The sequence below is a fragment of the Nansenia antarctica genome (genome assembly GCF_963989245.1).
Source record: "Nansenia antarctica genome assembly, chromosome: 9".
Classification (NCBI taxonomy): domain Eukaryota; kingdom Metazoa; phylum Chordata; class Actinopteri; order Argentiniformes; family Microstomatidae; genus Nansenia; species Nansenia antarctica.
In genome coordinates, this window is record NC_137679.1 from 16,364,521 (window position 1) to 16,381,277 (window position 16,757).

The following is a 16,757-nucleotide window of genomic DNA, read 5'->3' on the forward strand; positions in this document are numbered from 1 at the left end:
AACGCTGAATGAAGGATGGATGCATTTTGAAAAGTATTCAAACTAGTTTGGCATGCGTGTGTTGTCATGCAAAGAGTGTTCCCTGTGTGTGTGTGTGTCTCTGTGTGTGTGTGTGTGTGTGTGTGTGTGTGTGTGTGTGTGTGTGGGTGTGGGTGTGGGTGTGGGTGTGTGTGTGTGTGAAGGAGAGAGGAAGCCTTCCACAGTTATAATACAGTACAGTACAGGGATGATCAACTCCGGCCCAGGAGAGCAAGTGTGTTCAGGTGTTTGTTACAGCCCATCACAAACACACCTGCCTCTAATAATAACTAATGGCCTTTAATGTACACCAATTAATCCAATCGGGTGCGTTAGAGAGGTTTTGGAACGCAATATACATTACATACAAGAGCCAGAGTTTCCTATTCATAGTATATAGCATGTCATTTGATCTAAGTAAGCCGTGGATCTGTAGGAGTGTCATAGATACGGCAAGGAAGGACAGTGCATCCTTGTTGACAGTGGATAGTAGGACTACTGGAAATTGAATATCAGTGGAAACGCCCCTGATTGTTCCAACACAACTTGTTGTGTTCTAAACCCTGTAGGTCATGTAGTATACAGCATATAACATGCCATCAACCCTGGCATCTGAAAGCTGGCAGAACTGAAGTTGAAGCTACAGTATGCCATCCTAATGGCAACACTTACCACACTGTTGTCATACATCTAAGCAAAGAATACACTTTCAAAATCATGCTGCAGTTTCAGGCTATTGTGCATTAAGCATTATTTTCCCTGATATAGCGAGGCGGGACACTGTTAGATGGTGCTGTCATTCAGGGTGGAGTGTGTCGGAAAGTGGCTCTTTGCATTGTGTGACCTACAGTAAGTCATTTTCTCTCATTTGCAATGTGAGAGAACGCATCCATCATGATGTGGACCGATGATCTGCAACTGAAATGGCAGAAACCCTTCGAGGTAGAAGATCCTCTTTATCACAGATCTAAAATCAGATGACCCTGCCTGAAACCATGAGCTTCACGTGAGGAGGGTGAGGAATGATCTGACCTTGGATCAGTGGTTAGAGGGTACTTCTACCTACAGTACTACAGTAGGAACAACACTATGGCCACGGAGAGACCCTGACACACTCGGCATTCAGACATAGCGCTGTTGGGGGTAACACACGTATGTAAGCATGATCATACCAGATATGCAAATGTTGGGTCGTATGTCAACAACCTTGCGATAGTGCATGGACATGGATACCGGAAATGGGTCTGATGTGTGTACAGAACCCCTGAGACGTGGATCATTCCAGAATGGGTGGGATATGTATTACAGAACTGAACCACTATATGATATGTGATATGTTTACCGTACTGTACCATTGAGATGTGGGTCATTCCTGAATGGGTCTGATATGTCTACGGTACAGTACCATCCAAATGTAGGCCATTCAGAACCATGAGGTGTGGGGGTGAGTGGAGGCATACAGTATCTATGCTACATGGGGTTTTGGATGCTGTTTGGACTGTACATACAGTACTGTAACTCTCACCTTCTATATTCCAGTTTGGGCCTCCAGCTGTGGTGCAAAGTTATATTTTTTTAGAAGCTTAAGAGGAAGTTACAACTACAACACAATGTCAATGAATCTAACAGGCTACACTTATCAGTGGGCTAAGCCTAGATCTGTTTAGTCAACATAGGTTTACTGAAGATATTGGTTATATACGTATAACATGCGTTGAACTCAGTAGTCAATGTAAGATACATGCTTTGTACAGTAGTAAAGACACTACTGTAAGTCAAGTAAAAGTAGGACTCTTTCAGAGAGAGTGCATTGAGAGAATGCATCAAGCATTTCAAAAAGAGGAGAGAAATGCATGAAAGAGGAAAAAAAAGATTAATCAACAGATACAGGGCCATTTAATTACATTGTCTAATGCAGAGCATTTGTCACAAGGAGGACTCAGGGCTAGAACAGGAACAGTACAGGGAAGGTAACATTGTGCTGTGTTAGTGAGGGGTAACATGGCCAGTGGCCAGTGGGATACTAAACTAGGATACTCTACCGTGTCTGATACTCTCATGAAAGATTCTGGGATCATCTCTGTTCAAGGTCAGCATGGAGTCACTTAGTGCTGTAACCAAGGCAAATTGACACTCTTATGTGGGGGACAGAAGTCAAACTCTATGATGTTACTTTATGCTAAATACTGTATACATCAAACTGCATAATAATGCATCAACAAAAAAAATGATATAGCTAATAAAGTTGAATAAAAGCTGCCTACTGTAAACTAGGCTAAAAGTCATTTCAACGTGCAGCAAAAATGTTCTGCCGGTGCGTGTCTATTCTAGCCTTGTTTTATCTACTGTATGTGTTTGTCAGGGAGTGCTTCCTGCTTCATTCCCCTCACGGTGTTCCTCAATCACAATATCAAACCTAAAGTGAAGTGGTCTGAATTCTGAACGTGAACATCAGTATCTACTAGTACCGAATCTTGACTCACTACTGACAGACACGGGCGGCAGCAAGTTCATACCTAGGCCTCAGGCAGGAGATTGAGAAAGAACATGTCAAGCTATAATCACTGGAGAACATGCACATTTCCACTAGCGCAAAAACATACACAGCAACCAACATCATGCAGAAGACACTTTAGCTTTAACAGAAGCTTTATTGAAATGTAGACTCAAACACAATTATTACACACAAACATGCATGGATGCAACATGGGAAACACATAAGACAGAAAGCAATGATTATCCAAACATACCCATGGTGTGCATGCGTAAAATACAAAGGAACACATCTAGAACTAGAAATACATCTACATGATAATTCATAAGAAAATGTCATTGCATTGCAATATACAGTAGATTATTACTGCTTTAACAGTAGGTGTGTGGATCACTGGTCAAGAGTCCAAGTGAAGCAGGACCTCAGGGTAAATGCCTGACTTCCTCTCTCTACAAAACACTGACAGTAAGTAGACCCAGACACAGTGATTCAGCATTATTCCTTTAAAATGGCTGCTGCCGGCGGGCTAGACTGCACAATAACTCCAAGGGGTGCTTAGAAAAAGCACATATTCATCTTCCCAAAGCACTGGCCTATTTCTGACAAAGGCAGACAACATCTTCTGTGCAGAGGGAAAAGGAGAGGACAGCAGGGGCATGTTTTTTTGCTGAGGTGTAGGCGACCCAGTATCCCTGGGTGCTCTCTGCCATCTTTGTATCTGACAGTACTTAGCTACAGACAGCCTCCAGATGTCAACCAGCTACTGTTATCATCATCAGCTAGTCTTTCATTAGATTGTCACCCTGTACCTACCTAATCCTCTTGTGCAGTGATCCTTTCCATTGTGTCCATATCTGACAGAGGCACTCAAGTGTGAAACATCTTGCATAGCGTAATTACTGCATGTATATTTGAATTGTTATAATAATATACTATATCTACATTGACGAAGAAGCCTCTCTTCCCAGTAATACACATGTGGTAAGCCATGAAATAAATAAACAAACAAATAAATAAAGTCAACATCAGCAGAACAAAGAACGAGATGCATGCTAACATCACCACAGAGTAAAGGATGCACACAGACACCAAAGGCTGGTTAGTATCATACATAATCTCAGAAGCGTTATGTATCGGTGAAGAATACAGTAAAACAAAGAGTATGGCATGCAAAGGTCAAACATAACAGAGACAGAGAGAAGAGTAAACACAACATGCAGTCACGTGAGCAAAGCCAAAAGAGCAAGAGAGCAAGCGCAAGAGAAATCAGGCTGATCGGGTCAGAGCCGACCCAGAGAGACAGGAACCCACTCGGGAGCATGCATGAGGAACAGGTCCAGAGAGTCGAGCTGCCGCGACAGTCTCAGGTTCCATTTACCTTCACTGTCAGACATCGCCCCTTGCATGTCGTCCATGATGAAGGCGATGTCTCGGTCATAGCCACGGGTGCGAGACTCCTCCCTCATATGCTGCTGGACCTCAGGCAGGGAGTGGCTAGAGCCAAACTGGTCTCTGGAGTCGGCAGCGATGGGCGGGAGTGGGCCACCTGAGGCCCTGGCCATGCCCATGGGCTGACCCACGGGGCTCAACGGGCTCTCCTCCTCAGAGTTCTGGGCGACGATGGGGAGGCGCCCGCGACTCTGGCTGATGGGCAGGCTGGTGGGCTTGGTTCTGGCCACCCCTGAAGCGAAAGCTGCATCCAGGGCTTCCCCCTCTGTCTTCAGTCTCAAGGAGGAACTGGAGAGATCTCGTTTGATGGACAGATCGAGGCCATAGACCGAGGAAGGGCGAGAGGAAGGGCGTGACGAGGGGCGCGAGCGGGTGCCGCTGGGGTAGGTGCCATCATCCTGAAAAGAGGAGCGCATGGTGGGCCCCAGGCCCATGGCCTGGCCCATGTTCAGAGAGCCAGCCAGGTTAGCCCCCAGGGAGGAGCCCAGGTACTTCTGCTGCTCAGAGAGGTTCTTCCTCAGCCCGAAGGTGATCTCATCCTGGAGCAGCCTGGCTCTAGTGGAGAGGTTGGTCACGGATGAGGCCCCAGAGCCCAGGTAGCCGCTGTAGTCTGGATCCATGTCTCTGCTCTCTTGGATGGGGGAGAACTTGGTGACCTTAGGATCCATGATGAGGGCTTTCTTGTTCTTGACCTGTTTCTGGTACAGCACTGCAGCGGGGAGCTGCTTGGCAGCCTGTTTCTCCAGGGTAAGCCTGCTGATGCTGTACTTCTCAGTCTTGGGGAAGTGGCGGTAGCTGGAGTCACTGGGGAGGTAGTGTGGTAGGCCGAGTCCTGTGAGGTGCTCCAACCCGTCTGCGCCTCGTCTGAACTCCTGCTTTATCTGCTGTTTCAACAGCTTCAGCTCGTACGGCTCCTCCATGGTGTCCTCCTCTCCTTTACCGTAACTGTGCTGACGTGTCGATGCCAGGAAGTCAGCCACCTGATAGTTAAACAAACAGCAAAAGGAATTATCATCATAATCATTTTTATATACAATACAAGCCATTCATGATGATCATGCCATCATCATCATCATCATCATTTTTATTTTTAACAACATGAGCCTAATATCAATCATCCTAGTCATAAGTATGCCTTTTTCTGTGCCTTTCATGATAACTAAAAACATCTTACATAAAAAGCCCCTCAACATCCACATCACAGTGGGGTCACATACATTGTTAATGTTTTACATTACCTCTGCTGTGTGCCTAGCCTCGGCCGCCCTAAGCAGCCTGTCTGCCTTGGACAACTCCTTATCGGGCAGACTGAAGCCAGAGCCTATGCCGGTGGTCCCTAGCCCAGTAGAGCCCTTGGTCAGCTCCCCTATATCCTCTATCAAGACATAGTTCCTGGCGTTGTGGTGGTCAATGTCAGCATAGAAGGACTCAGCAGAGATGCTGGACATGGGGCTGGAGGCGATGCTCCTCTCCTCCAGGCCCAGATGCCTCAGATCCAGGCTGCCGTACTTCCCCCCCAAGTGAGACACCCCATACCCACTCTCGGTGGAGGAGGGCACGATAAGGAGCGGCTGGTTCCTGATGACCTCGTAGTTGGCGGTGTTCTTGGCCTCCAGGTCTGAGAGAGCGGTCTGGCATTGTTTCCCCTGCATGAGGAGCAGCTGGGAGGCATGCTGGTAGCTGCTGGTCTGGGCCTGGGGGTGGGTGGACTGGGCATAGGACAGGGTGGGCACAGAGGAATAGACAGACTGGCTTTGGTAAGGAGACACCTGGTGGTAGAGAGACTGCTGCTGGTACAGGGTCTGTTGGGGGTAGTGGCTAGTGGCCTGGGTCTGGGGGACATACTGAGCATAGTGGGAGTAAGGACTGGTCAGGGTTGAGTACTGGGAATCAGCCTCGGTCTGTGGAGGAATGAACTGGTCAAACTCAGACTGAGGGGCTGTCCTAGGTCTCTCCAGGCCATGGCCGTTCCCTCTGGTTTCTCTGATGTTGCTGACCTCGCTGTCAGACATGTAGTCCCTCTCCTCAGCCACTCCCTGTAAGTAGGCCCTCTCCCTCTTCTCCCTCTCCTTTAGCAAGGCATCTTTACGACGGTTGATGCCCATCTCCAGGTATCTGGAATAATGATAATTATTGGTTTGTGATTATCCCGTTTGCGTGTTCAATGATCAAAGCAAACAAGAAGACAATTTAAGGTACAAATGATGGATATGTACATAGTACCTTTCCTATGAGGTGGTATGGACAGTGGTAGAGGTACCAAAGAGGTTAATTAATGGAATGTGTGTGCATTGACTGACATTGACTTGCAATTGATCAAGCCGTACTGACACCAGAGACTCAATGTCTCAAACATTGAATCGAAAATATTTTACCTCAGTTTAGCATCGATCTCCTTCTCCTCCTCGTCCAGCTCGGCCTGCTTTCTGCGGAGTTTGGAAGACTCTCTCTCCACAAGGTCCAGCTCCTTGTCGATGTCCTGGAGGATCTTGGCGCGGGCCATGGTGGTGTGGCGGCCAAGGCGGCGGCGGGCAGAGCCTGTGTTGTAGCCTGAGGGGCCAGTCAGAGATTCCTCCTCTGGGGGAGGGTTGGGCAAGGTCCGCTTCACCTTCTTCCCAGTGCCAGATGGGGACCCTCGGCCCTAAAACACACAAGAGAACACTGCGGTGTCAGTTTTGGCATGTTGGCGATGAAGTCCTATCCAAGACAAAATAATGATAAATCGATCCAATATCTATGTCCTTGTTTGAAATGTTTCCTAATAACTTACAGAGCTGATGTCTGAGAAGTGGTATCCCATTCGGTCCTCGGTGGTGGGGCTGAGGGACTTGGGGTCAGACAAGGACTTCTGTCCAGCCTTCAGCATTCTGGGGCTGGACTGATACCTGGATGGGTCAGTTGTCAGCATCTTCTGACCACTCTGTTTCCCAAACTCTATGGATTTACTGGGGGACAGAGGGGACACGGGGGAGTAGAGTACTTTGGGAGATTTGGGCGGTCGGTCAGTTGTGAGGTGGACACTGTATCCCACCTCTATGGGTGCTGAGGTCCTCCTGTCTGTTGAGTCTGTCTGGCAGCTCAGGCTTCCTCCTCTTTGGGAGTTCTCTGGGGCTGAGATATGCTTAATAATCTCCACCTTGGTTTCCATCTCGACGTTGGGCCGTTTGATGGAGCCTGAGTGGTCGGTCTGGACAGAGATCTCTGCCACTGTCTGGATGGCGATGCTGGTGACCTTAGAGCCATGTTTCCCTTCACTTCCATGTTTGCTGGAGCGCGACCGGCGGCGCGCCCGTGTGGGCACATCCCACTCGTCGTCATAGTCCTCGTCGTCATCGTCCGTCTGCACACAGCTGTCCACACTCCTCTTGTTGGTCTTCTTCCTCCTTCCCACATAGCTTCTGTCTAAAGAGTCCTCGTCATCGGTCTGAACCCCACTGTCGACTATCCTCCTCCCACCCGTCCCTGTTCCCTTATCACCGGACTTTTTAAAACCTACTGGTAGTTTTTTAGTGAGCTGAAGCTGGTCCTGCACCACAATCTCTTTCTGACCCTCACCAGTCACATACTCCACCCCTGTAGATGTGGTAGTAGATTCGTCCCTCACGGGCCAGTACTGGCCGTTATCCCCGACCCCTGCATACTGAGCCTCCAGCAGGTTGTCTGAGGAGCCTGCAGTTCCATAGTGCTCGTCCAGTTGGCGCTGCAGCTGCAGCTGGAGCTGTTGGATTTGTCCTAGCTGGTCCCTCTGCTGGGCGTAAGTCTCCTGCTGTGCCACTATGTGGGCTTGGTGCTCCTCCTCCTGCTGTAGAAGTAATTGTTGTTTTATGGCCTGGAGCTCCTCCAGCTCTCTTTGAACCATCAGCTGCTCCTGCTCGCGGTAACGCTGGATCTCCTGCCTCTCCCACTCCAGCTCCTCCGCCAGGCACAGCTGCTTCAGCTTCTCCAGCTCCAGGAACTCTCTTTCCATGTGGTACTGGGTCATCTTACTGTCGTCTAGACCAGGGAACATGGGGGAGGAGGCCAGGGCATCCAGAGAGGCTGCGATGGCCTCCAGCGTGTGGTCCGAGTAGAGGTCAGGGTAGCCGGTCATGATGTCAGCCAGAGCTGTGGGCAGGAGCTCCTTGGGAAGGCCTGTGTCCTGTCTGATGATTTCACCTGGGTCTGTCGTGGGGATGAAGCCATAGGGGTATGGGGCTGATTGGTTCTGCAGCGTTGTCGTGAGTGGTAGGGTGGTGCTAAAGATTGAGCCTGGTTGAGTGGTTATGGCATAGGAAGATGGTACGGGGGCTGCTACAGAGGAATACACTATGCCATCTGAGGATCTAAGAACACTATGTACACCAAACCCTGCAGGGGTCTGGGAATATGGAGTATTGGTCATCCCAGTGAATGCTCCAGCAGCTTTGCTGGTGTAGTCTAGAGCTTCACCTGTCATAATAGGTCCAGAAATGTATGTTTTAGTCCATAGACACCATATGTTAATATAGCATGTTAATCTATACATTTGAAGGCCATGCAATTAGATTTGTTGAGAATATCACTATGCATTCAAATATCTTCATTCCACTGAACACGATGCGAAGGCAAAACATTGTGGGAGAACACGCAGGCACACGCATGCATCTATAAACAAAACAGGAATAAAAGAAAAAAGGACCAAATTAATAGATATCAACACAGATTAAAACACGCAGATAGCACATGAAAATGTCAATAATACTGAGGAGAAATATGAACAGATATGTACTTTCAGTTTAAAGCCACAATCCATAATGTTAAAACATTCAAATCACATTCCGCTGAGGGATGGGGTTGGAGAAGTCTCAAATAAATTCATAGACACAACTCTGGATGGAGTATTACATATATGTTGACGGTATTCAGAGTTTGGGTTATTTGGGGTTATGTAAGGCGTTTTTTTTTTTTTTTTTACTATAAGTAATATTTGTATTTTGCATCTATAAGTAATATTTTTCAAAATTAGAATGAATGGGTACAGCACGGCTTAATGCATTACGGGGTGTGGCTTTAGGTTAGCTGTACATTGTGACAGCAGCTGGTGAAACCAGGAACAAATTGCCAATCAATCAAAAACATTATTTATTTATTTTTTTATGTCAACGTTGTTGAAACTCAATAACACACTCGCTAGTCAAGCCAAAACATTGCAATGCAATGGATTCGGTGAGTCATCCCCACTACTCTACACTAACTAGGTAGTAGTGGGGATTACTCACCTAATCCATTGCATTGCCATGGATGGCAAGTGTGTCATTGAATTGAAATATTATATTTAAATTAGAATAGAAATCTGAATGGTCCGTCGGTTGCCGACTTGTTCCCGGTTTCACCAGCTGCAGCCACCATTAAGGCATTGGTTTTCAAGTGTTTCTTTCTAATAAAGTGCAAATAAAAACAAGCAGGTAAATAGTATAACAAGACACAACATCATGCAATTGTGCTATTCTTTTAGCATACTCACCAGCCGACAAATGTGCAGAAGTAAGGTCAATTGCACTGTCTGAAGCTCCAAGAGAGTTATATCCATGCTTTGTCGCATAGGGGAATTGCCCGGCTTCTGTCAGATTGGTCTCAGACATAGAGGCCTTAATCCCATTCAGTCCATCGATACCATAGACCCCAGAATTGTCATACTGGTAGTGATCTGGATAGCCAAAGCGGTTGTCAGGCTGTGAGGTGACTGGAGGCTGTGTCCTGCAGCTCCCTGTGAATGGCAGCTTGTATATGACATCACAGCAGGCACTCGCCCTCCCAGCCGTCAGGTCTATAGGTGTCCCATCATCCTCCACCACCACCGTGGTCACCACTCCTGGGCTGGTCCCTGACAGAGCCACCATGGCCCTGAGGGGTCTGGAGGTGGACAGATCCACAGCCCCTGTGGCCTCATCAGGGAGAATGGGGCCTCCGTTGGTGATGGCTGCCGGAGCCAAGGGCACTGGATGCCTGCTCTCTACTGTGGAGGTGATGGCTCCATAGGACAGGTTAATGGGTATCTCTGTGTGTGAGGCTGTAACTGTGCTGACGATTGGACGGGTGTCTAAAGGTCTGTACACTATCTGTGCTAGAGGCCCGAAGGGATTGTATGTGGTCAGAGGGAGTGGCATGGAGGTATCATAGCCCTGCAGGTCTAAAGGCTTCTCTGCTGGATCATTGCTGTATGAGGAAATCGTGGCTGTGCATGTGACTATAGTGATGCTATCAGTGACAACCGACAGTGTGGTGACTGGGGTGACTTCTGCACTCAGGTTCACGATCTCTGGCAGCACTGCAGTGATGTGTCGACCACTAGACTCACTTGAGACTGACTGCCGACTTGAATCGGGGGTCGTTAAGTCCATCCCTTTATCTGTCATCACCACACCAACCTTCATGGTACTTAAATCAATGGCATCACCAGCGTAGATTATCTTCCCATTCTGTTTGGGCTTGGTTTGAAGTTTAGCTATGTCTGGTTGGATTGTGATTGCGACACTGGATGTGTTGGGGATGGGCTCCTGGGGTAGCACCTCATGTACAACAGACACCGTAGTCCTCTGAACCTCTGTGGTGACCACCTGGGTGACCAGGCTGGGCATGCTCTCTGGTGGCTGGGCAGAGGTGGAGATGGAGGAATACATATGGCTCATACTAGAAACCACTTTCTCTGGCCCACGGATCTCCTGGCTTTCGATGGACTCCTGGCGGAATTTGGTGATTGTGACCGGTGCCACCGGTACAGACTGAGGACGGTCCTGGACCGCTGGTACAGATGTTCTCCTGGTATAAGCCTCAGTAGTTATAATCTCGAGGGGAATTTCATACTCTGATGAGTAGGTCATCACATCAGACAATGCCTGTGGTGGCTGCACTGCTAAGGGTATGGATTCTCTCATGTAGGGGAGTTGCGTAGCATATGCCTCCATATGTATGCCTGGCTCTGCTGGCATTGATATCACCTGTGCCATGGATAGTGGCTGCTGCATGGTTATGGATGCTCTCCTTGTAGTGGCTATGGCCTTAGTTGGAACCACCTCTATGGGTCTCTCATACTCTGCTTGATAAGTCACTAACTCAGCAACTGTGTGTGATGGTTGCACTGCTGAGGATATTGATGTTCTTCTAGTTATAGTGGCCTCGGTTGTAACCTCAACTTGGGTATCATACTCTGATGGCAAAGTCGTTATTTCAGACATGGTTTGTTGTTGAAGCACCATTGATGGAATGGACGCTCTCCTGGGAATAGCTTCTGTTGTTATAACTTGTGGGTCTGGTTGCATTGCTATCACTTCCATCAGTGATGGTGACTGATGTATGGTTGAGGGTACATATTCTCTATACCCATGGGTGGTTAAAGCTTCAACAGGCATCTCTTGCTGGAATGGTATTGGTGTTACCTCTGCCATTGTGTGTGGATGTGGAATTACAGATGGTCTTCTAGTAATGGCCTCAGTTGAAATGACCCCTGTGGGCATATCCTGCTCTAATGGGAAATTCTTCACATCAGCCATGACCTGTGGTTGCTGAATTACAGATGGTATTGATGGTCTTCTAGTAATGACCTCAGTTGAAATTACCTCTGCGGGGATATTCTGCTCTACTGAGAGAATCCTCACTTCAGCTATGGTCTGTGGTTGCTGAATTGCAGATGGTATTAACTGTAATGTTTCAACAGGAGCCTGTGGCTCTGATGGCATTGTTATGACCTCAGACACTGTTTGTGGTTGCTGAATTCCACATGGTATCGAAGTCCTTCTAGCATAGACTTGGGCAGGTGGTGCTTCTACAGCAATCTCTGGCTGTGAGGGCATCGTTATGACTTCAGTCATGGTCTGTGGTTGTTGAGTTATAAACGGTACCGAAGCCCTTCTAGCAGACATTTGAACAGTGAACGGTTCGACTGTAACCTCGGCCTCCGATGGCATTGTTATGACGTCAGATACTGTTTGTGGTGGCCGGACTGTGGGAGGTATGTATGGTTTCTTGATTGGGGCTGGCACAGTGTATGCCATTATAGGCCTTGCCTGATCTGATGAAACTGTTACGACATCAGCCACAGTTGCTGGCTGCTGCACTGTTGATGGTATGGATTCTCTCCTTGGTAGAACTTGAGTTATAATTCCCCCTGAGGGTAGCCCTGGCAATACTGCTACTGCTGTGACTCCAGCTGCTGTTGGAGGTGGTTGCCTTAATGAGGGCACAGATGCTCTGCTGACACTTTGCTGGGCTGAGAATGCCCCGGTGGTTGTCCACTGCTCTGATGGGGTGGTTCTCACCTCTGAGCCTGGCTGCCTTGTGGAGGGGAGAGACCCTCTCCTAATGGGGGCTTGGACTGTTATAGGCTCAGTTGGCGTACCTGGCTCTGAGGGTAGTGTTATCACTACGTAGGTCTCCAGACATTTAGCATACCTTGGAGACAAAGGGGATTTGGGGGATGTTGCACTAAACCTAGACTCCACTGGTGTGGTCAGGCTTAGTGATAAAGCGTTTGGAGGTTCTCTGGTCCTGGGCAGTGTCCAGGCTTTCACTGGCTGGGCCACACTAGCATGGGGAACAGCTGGGGGTTTTACGCTCTCCCCTGGTCGATGGCTGAACACTAGTCCAGCAGGGATGGACACAGGCTTGGGGGGTATGGGCGGGGGAACAGAGTGTTTGAGTACTGGAGTAGGCGCTGTAGTTATGATAGTAGGTTGTGCCAGTGCTACTGCAGTTGAGAAGGGCACACCAGTTGGAACTGAAGGTGCGATAGAAACTGAGGGCTTTTTGGGATAAACAGCTGGCTTGGTTAGAGGGGCAGGGGGAGGTGGGGGTGGGGGCGGGGGAGGGGGAGGTGGAGGTGGAGCCGTCTCTGGTGCAGGACCTCTAGTCATGGCTATGGGTTTGGGAGGAAATGATGGGAGAGAGGCTAACGCAGGCACTGCTGACACCATAGGGGGCATTGGGGCTGTGTCTGAGCTGGACACAGCAGTAACTTGAGAAGCAGTAGGGAAAGGAGAAACACTAACAACCACCGGACCTGCCACTATCTGGGTGGCTTCATCCACAGGAGAGGTGGTTGCTACTGCAGTTTGCCCTAGCACAGAAATGCTCTCTACACTGGGCACTAGAATGACTACATGCCCCTGTCTGATTGTGGCCACGGCTTGTGGTGCAGATCCACTAGCCTCTGGCTGAACTTCCTCCACCCTGGGCTGTATATCCACAACCACAGACTGTATAGGTTGGCCAGCAACAGTGGCTCCCATGGCTATGGTGGTAGTCATGGTGGGGGAGACGTGTTGGATAGCCCTGACAGCTGACGGCCCTGTGGAGGTCTGGGGCAGGGAGACTGATGTAGATCGAGGTGGAGGGGGAGGTGGAACTTTCTTTTTGGTGACTGGCACAGTGATTGGAACTGAGGGTGGAATCCGGACTGGCGGATCTTGGGCTGAGACCACCATTGGTGTTGGCGTTGGGACACCAACCTGGACAGGGATCGAGGGAACCACTGTGGCCTGGCCTGGGGCTGGGACAGACGCCAGAGCAGACACCGGGAGGGGAGCCTGAGCTGAGATTGGAGATGTAGTTGAATCCAGATCTGGCATTTGGACTATAACTGGAGCTGGAGCTGGGGTTGCAGTTGATGCTGAGTCAGAAACTAGGACTGGAGTTTGAGTGGAGACTGGACCTGGTGCCGGCATTGCAGTGGGGGTGGATGAGACAGGTGCTAGACATGGTACTGGACTTGGTGCTGAGACCTGCACAGGGTCTGTGCCTTGAGCAGACATCTGAGATGGGGATGAAACAAAGTCTGGCATTTGAACCACCACTGAAGCAAGGGCTGGGGAGGTGGCTAGGGCTGGACGAGTTGGAACCTCGGCTGGAATTTGAGCTTGGGTTGGATCGGATATTACTTCTGGTATTGTAACTATAACTGTGGCTGAGGCTGCTGTTGGAGTTGGTATTTGAGTTGGAGAAACAGCTGCTATGGGGGTAATGGAGGGAGGAGAGAGGTCACAAGGTGGCTGAGTTGAGAAAGGATCTGGTGCATTGGCAAAATCTGGTGTCGGAGTAGAGACTGGGGTTGAGTCTGAGGATAGAGGAGTTTGAGCAAGGAATGAGGACGATGATGAAGCGTTGGAGGCTAAACTGGAGTCTGGAGTTGCTGGTGTCGTGGGAGGTGATACTGGTGATCCGGAAGATGGTGTAAAGATAGCTTGTGGAACTTCACAGACCACACTAATAGGTTCTGTATCAGCTGACTCTGATAACGGAGTAGCATCTGAGACAGGTGGAGTTTCTACCTCTTCCTTGGTCTCAGACTCATCACTGGGTGTAATATCCGAGGACATACCCACACCATACTCCTCTACTAAACTGTCATCTTCCTCCTCTGCAGACGAACACTGGGTGATCTTGAGGTCAGGGATGGGAAACAGTACCCTTCTGCGGGGAGAATCTGGAGGACATATTGGTTTAGCAACAATTACAGATTCTACCTGAGTAGCACTGGGTATGACAACTATTTCAGGACGTTTAGGAGGCTCAGAAGGCCTTGGTGGGGCCGGCCGTTTCTTTTTCTTCACCACCACTTCATTGGCAGCATCAGCATCTAACAGAAGCCTAACCCCCTCTGCTGATGGAGCTGTCTCACTTGTGGAGATGGTCACATAGCAGGTCTCAGCAGCAGTGGATGGCATAGCTATTGGGACCTCTGGTTGTGGAGTCTCCATTGCCGACTGTGCTTGTTGAAACTCCTGTTCTATCATTATCAGTTCTCTCTTTTTCTGCATTATCTCCTCATACACCTCCTCAGGAGATCTAAGTCTTTTCACAGGTTCTGGAGCACGGTCTTCACAGGCCGCCTCTGTTTGAGTGATGATGTGTTTAGCTTCGGGCTCCTCTATTAACGAATCATATAAGTAGTCTTCAATGACCATACCGCCATAGAGGGGCTCTATATCAGGGGAAGCCTCTGTACCTTTAAGAATTGTAGCTTTTTGAACCATTTCATCATAGGCTTCATCTGCACTTTTCAATGGCTTGTCCACAGTGTCTTTCTCTATATGTGACATTATGTGATCGCTCTGCACAGCTAGCCTGGCCTCTATGTCAGTGTGGAAGCTATCTGGTTCTGATTCCATGCTGGGGGAGTAGTCTGAGCCTGACGTCCTGTGTAATTCCTCCATCTCTCTAGCCTGCCTCAGCTCCTCTGTGGGGGATGCATCTTCGATGGGAGACAGGTTGCTGGGAGAGGTAAGAGGGTGCTCTCGTCTCCTCTGCGCCCGGAGCTCTTCCTTGTCTCTCCTGGACTTCTTAGAGCTCCTCTTCCCTTGCTGGTCCAATTCCCGCTGTTTCTCCTGCACCCTGAGGTGCTCCCCCTCCTCCCTCAGCTCCTCCTCCTCAGAGGAGTCTTCAATGGTGGGGAGAGCCTGGCCAGCCTGCCTGTGCTTGGCCTTCCTGTGCTGCTTACCTTCCCCGCTAGCCCTCCTGTGGCTGGGGCTGCTGTCACTGTCCTCCTCCAAAGAGGAGGCAGATGTCGGGGAGGTTCCTGGGGTGAAGCTGGAGACCTGGACGCTGGATGACCCCTCACCTCTTGACCTGTCCTCCAGGGACTCAGTGATGCTCTCCACTTCTGCATCTCCATCGTCAGTGCTCTGTTTCGGCACAGGGATGGCTTTCTTATATATCGTGGTGACCTCAGAGGTTTCTTGACTCTCTTCAGTGGTTTGAGCCTCAGTCTTTGTCAAAGACACTGGGCTGTCAGCATTGCCAATGCTGACTTTGCTAAGCAGTGGCTCCGTTTTCTCTGAGACGTTGTCAAGCTCAGCCTCCTTGGCCTCCTCTTCTGCTCTGCTTTCTTTATTCTCCTCCTCCTCTTCTGCTCTGCTTTCTTTATTCTCCTCCTCATCTGAGAGAGACATCTCCTCCTCAGCTCCCGTCATCCCCAGGATCTGTTGTCGGATAAACTCCTCGTCATCCATAGAGCCCATAGAGCCCATAGAGTCTGGGCTGTCAACTTTGTTGTCTTCACTGCTGGATGTGATATCGGTCACCTTCAGCCTTCTCCTATGAGGCTTTGGTGACGGTGAGGGTGAGGGCGTGAGCTCACTTCCACTGCTTTCCTCCATCGGATGGAAACTCAGACGCCTCCTCTCCTCTCGCGTTTCCGGCTTCCGTAGCATGACTGCATCGTTGGTTGCATCCAACACTGAAGGATCTCTGGCCACGTGCACATCCTTCAGTTCCTCCACTGAGGTGTAGGAATCCTGTGATATGGCTAAGATCTCTGGTTGACTCTGCTCCTTGTAACTGTGATCTTCAGCCTTGATGGTTTCCGCTGGGAGTTTGTCTTTCACAGGAGTGAGCTCTTTTTGGCTTTCGTCTTTCTCCTTAAAAAAGAAAGAAAACACATAGAAACACATTAACTGGTGGAAAACATCATTCAAATCTAATCAATTATCAATCAATTAGTGTACCTACTAAAAAAAAACATGCCATAGTATCTTTCTAATACTTAGTAGTTATGCAGTTATGTAGATGGAATAGATTTAATTAATCATTTAATTTAATTCTCAAACTCAAGGACACTGTAAAGAAACCAAAGAGAACAAACAAGCAAAACAAAAACAGAACAAAAATACAGAAGATAAAATCGTATTAAAAAAAGAAAAGAAAAATGGTGTAAGAGCACTAGCAGCTATGGGGAATAGTGTTACTCAGGACCCATGCCATGCTGTATGAAGGCAAGTATAGTGTTACACGGTAGATTCGTAATTGCTTTGTAATTGCAGTTGAGCAGTTTGTGTTAACAACACAA

The 16,757-nt window shown here is 48.8% G+C and overlaps 1 protein-coding gene across 1 annotated transcript in view; it reads right to left on the reverse strand.

Annotated features, from left to right (window-relative positions):
• Positions 1-16,757, reverse strand: part of pclob (piccolo presynaptic cytomatrix protein b) — a gene marked incomplete at both ends in the record, with an annotated part of 82,702 nt that overhangs the window by 18,500 nt on the left and 47,445 nt on the right. Inside the window, 8 exons of the mRNA XM_080539556.1 lie at positions 1,544-1,570; positions 2,061-2,129; positions 3,891-4,941; positions 5,200-6,076; positions 6,337-6,602; positions 6,732-8,389; positions 9,444-11,265; positions 11,866-16,329. Coding sequence (XP_080395682.1) covers positions 1,544-1,570; positions 2,061-2,129; positions 3,891-4,941; positions 5,200-6,076; positions 6,337-6,602; positions 6,732-8,389; positions 9,444-11,265; positions 11,866-16,329 — 10,234 coding nt within the window. The remainder of the gene's footprint in view (positions 1-1,543; positions 1,571-2,060; positions 2,130-3,890; positions 4,942-5,199; positions 6,077-6,336; positions 6,603-6,731; positions 8,390-9,443; positions 11,266-11,865; positions 16,330-16,757) is intronic.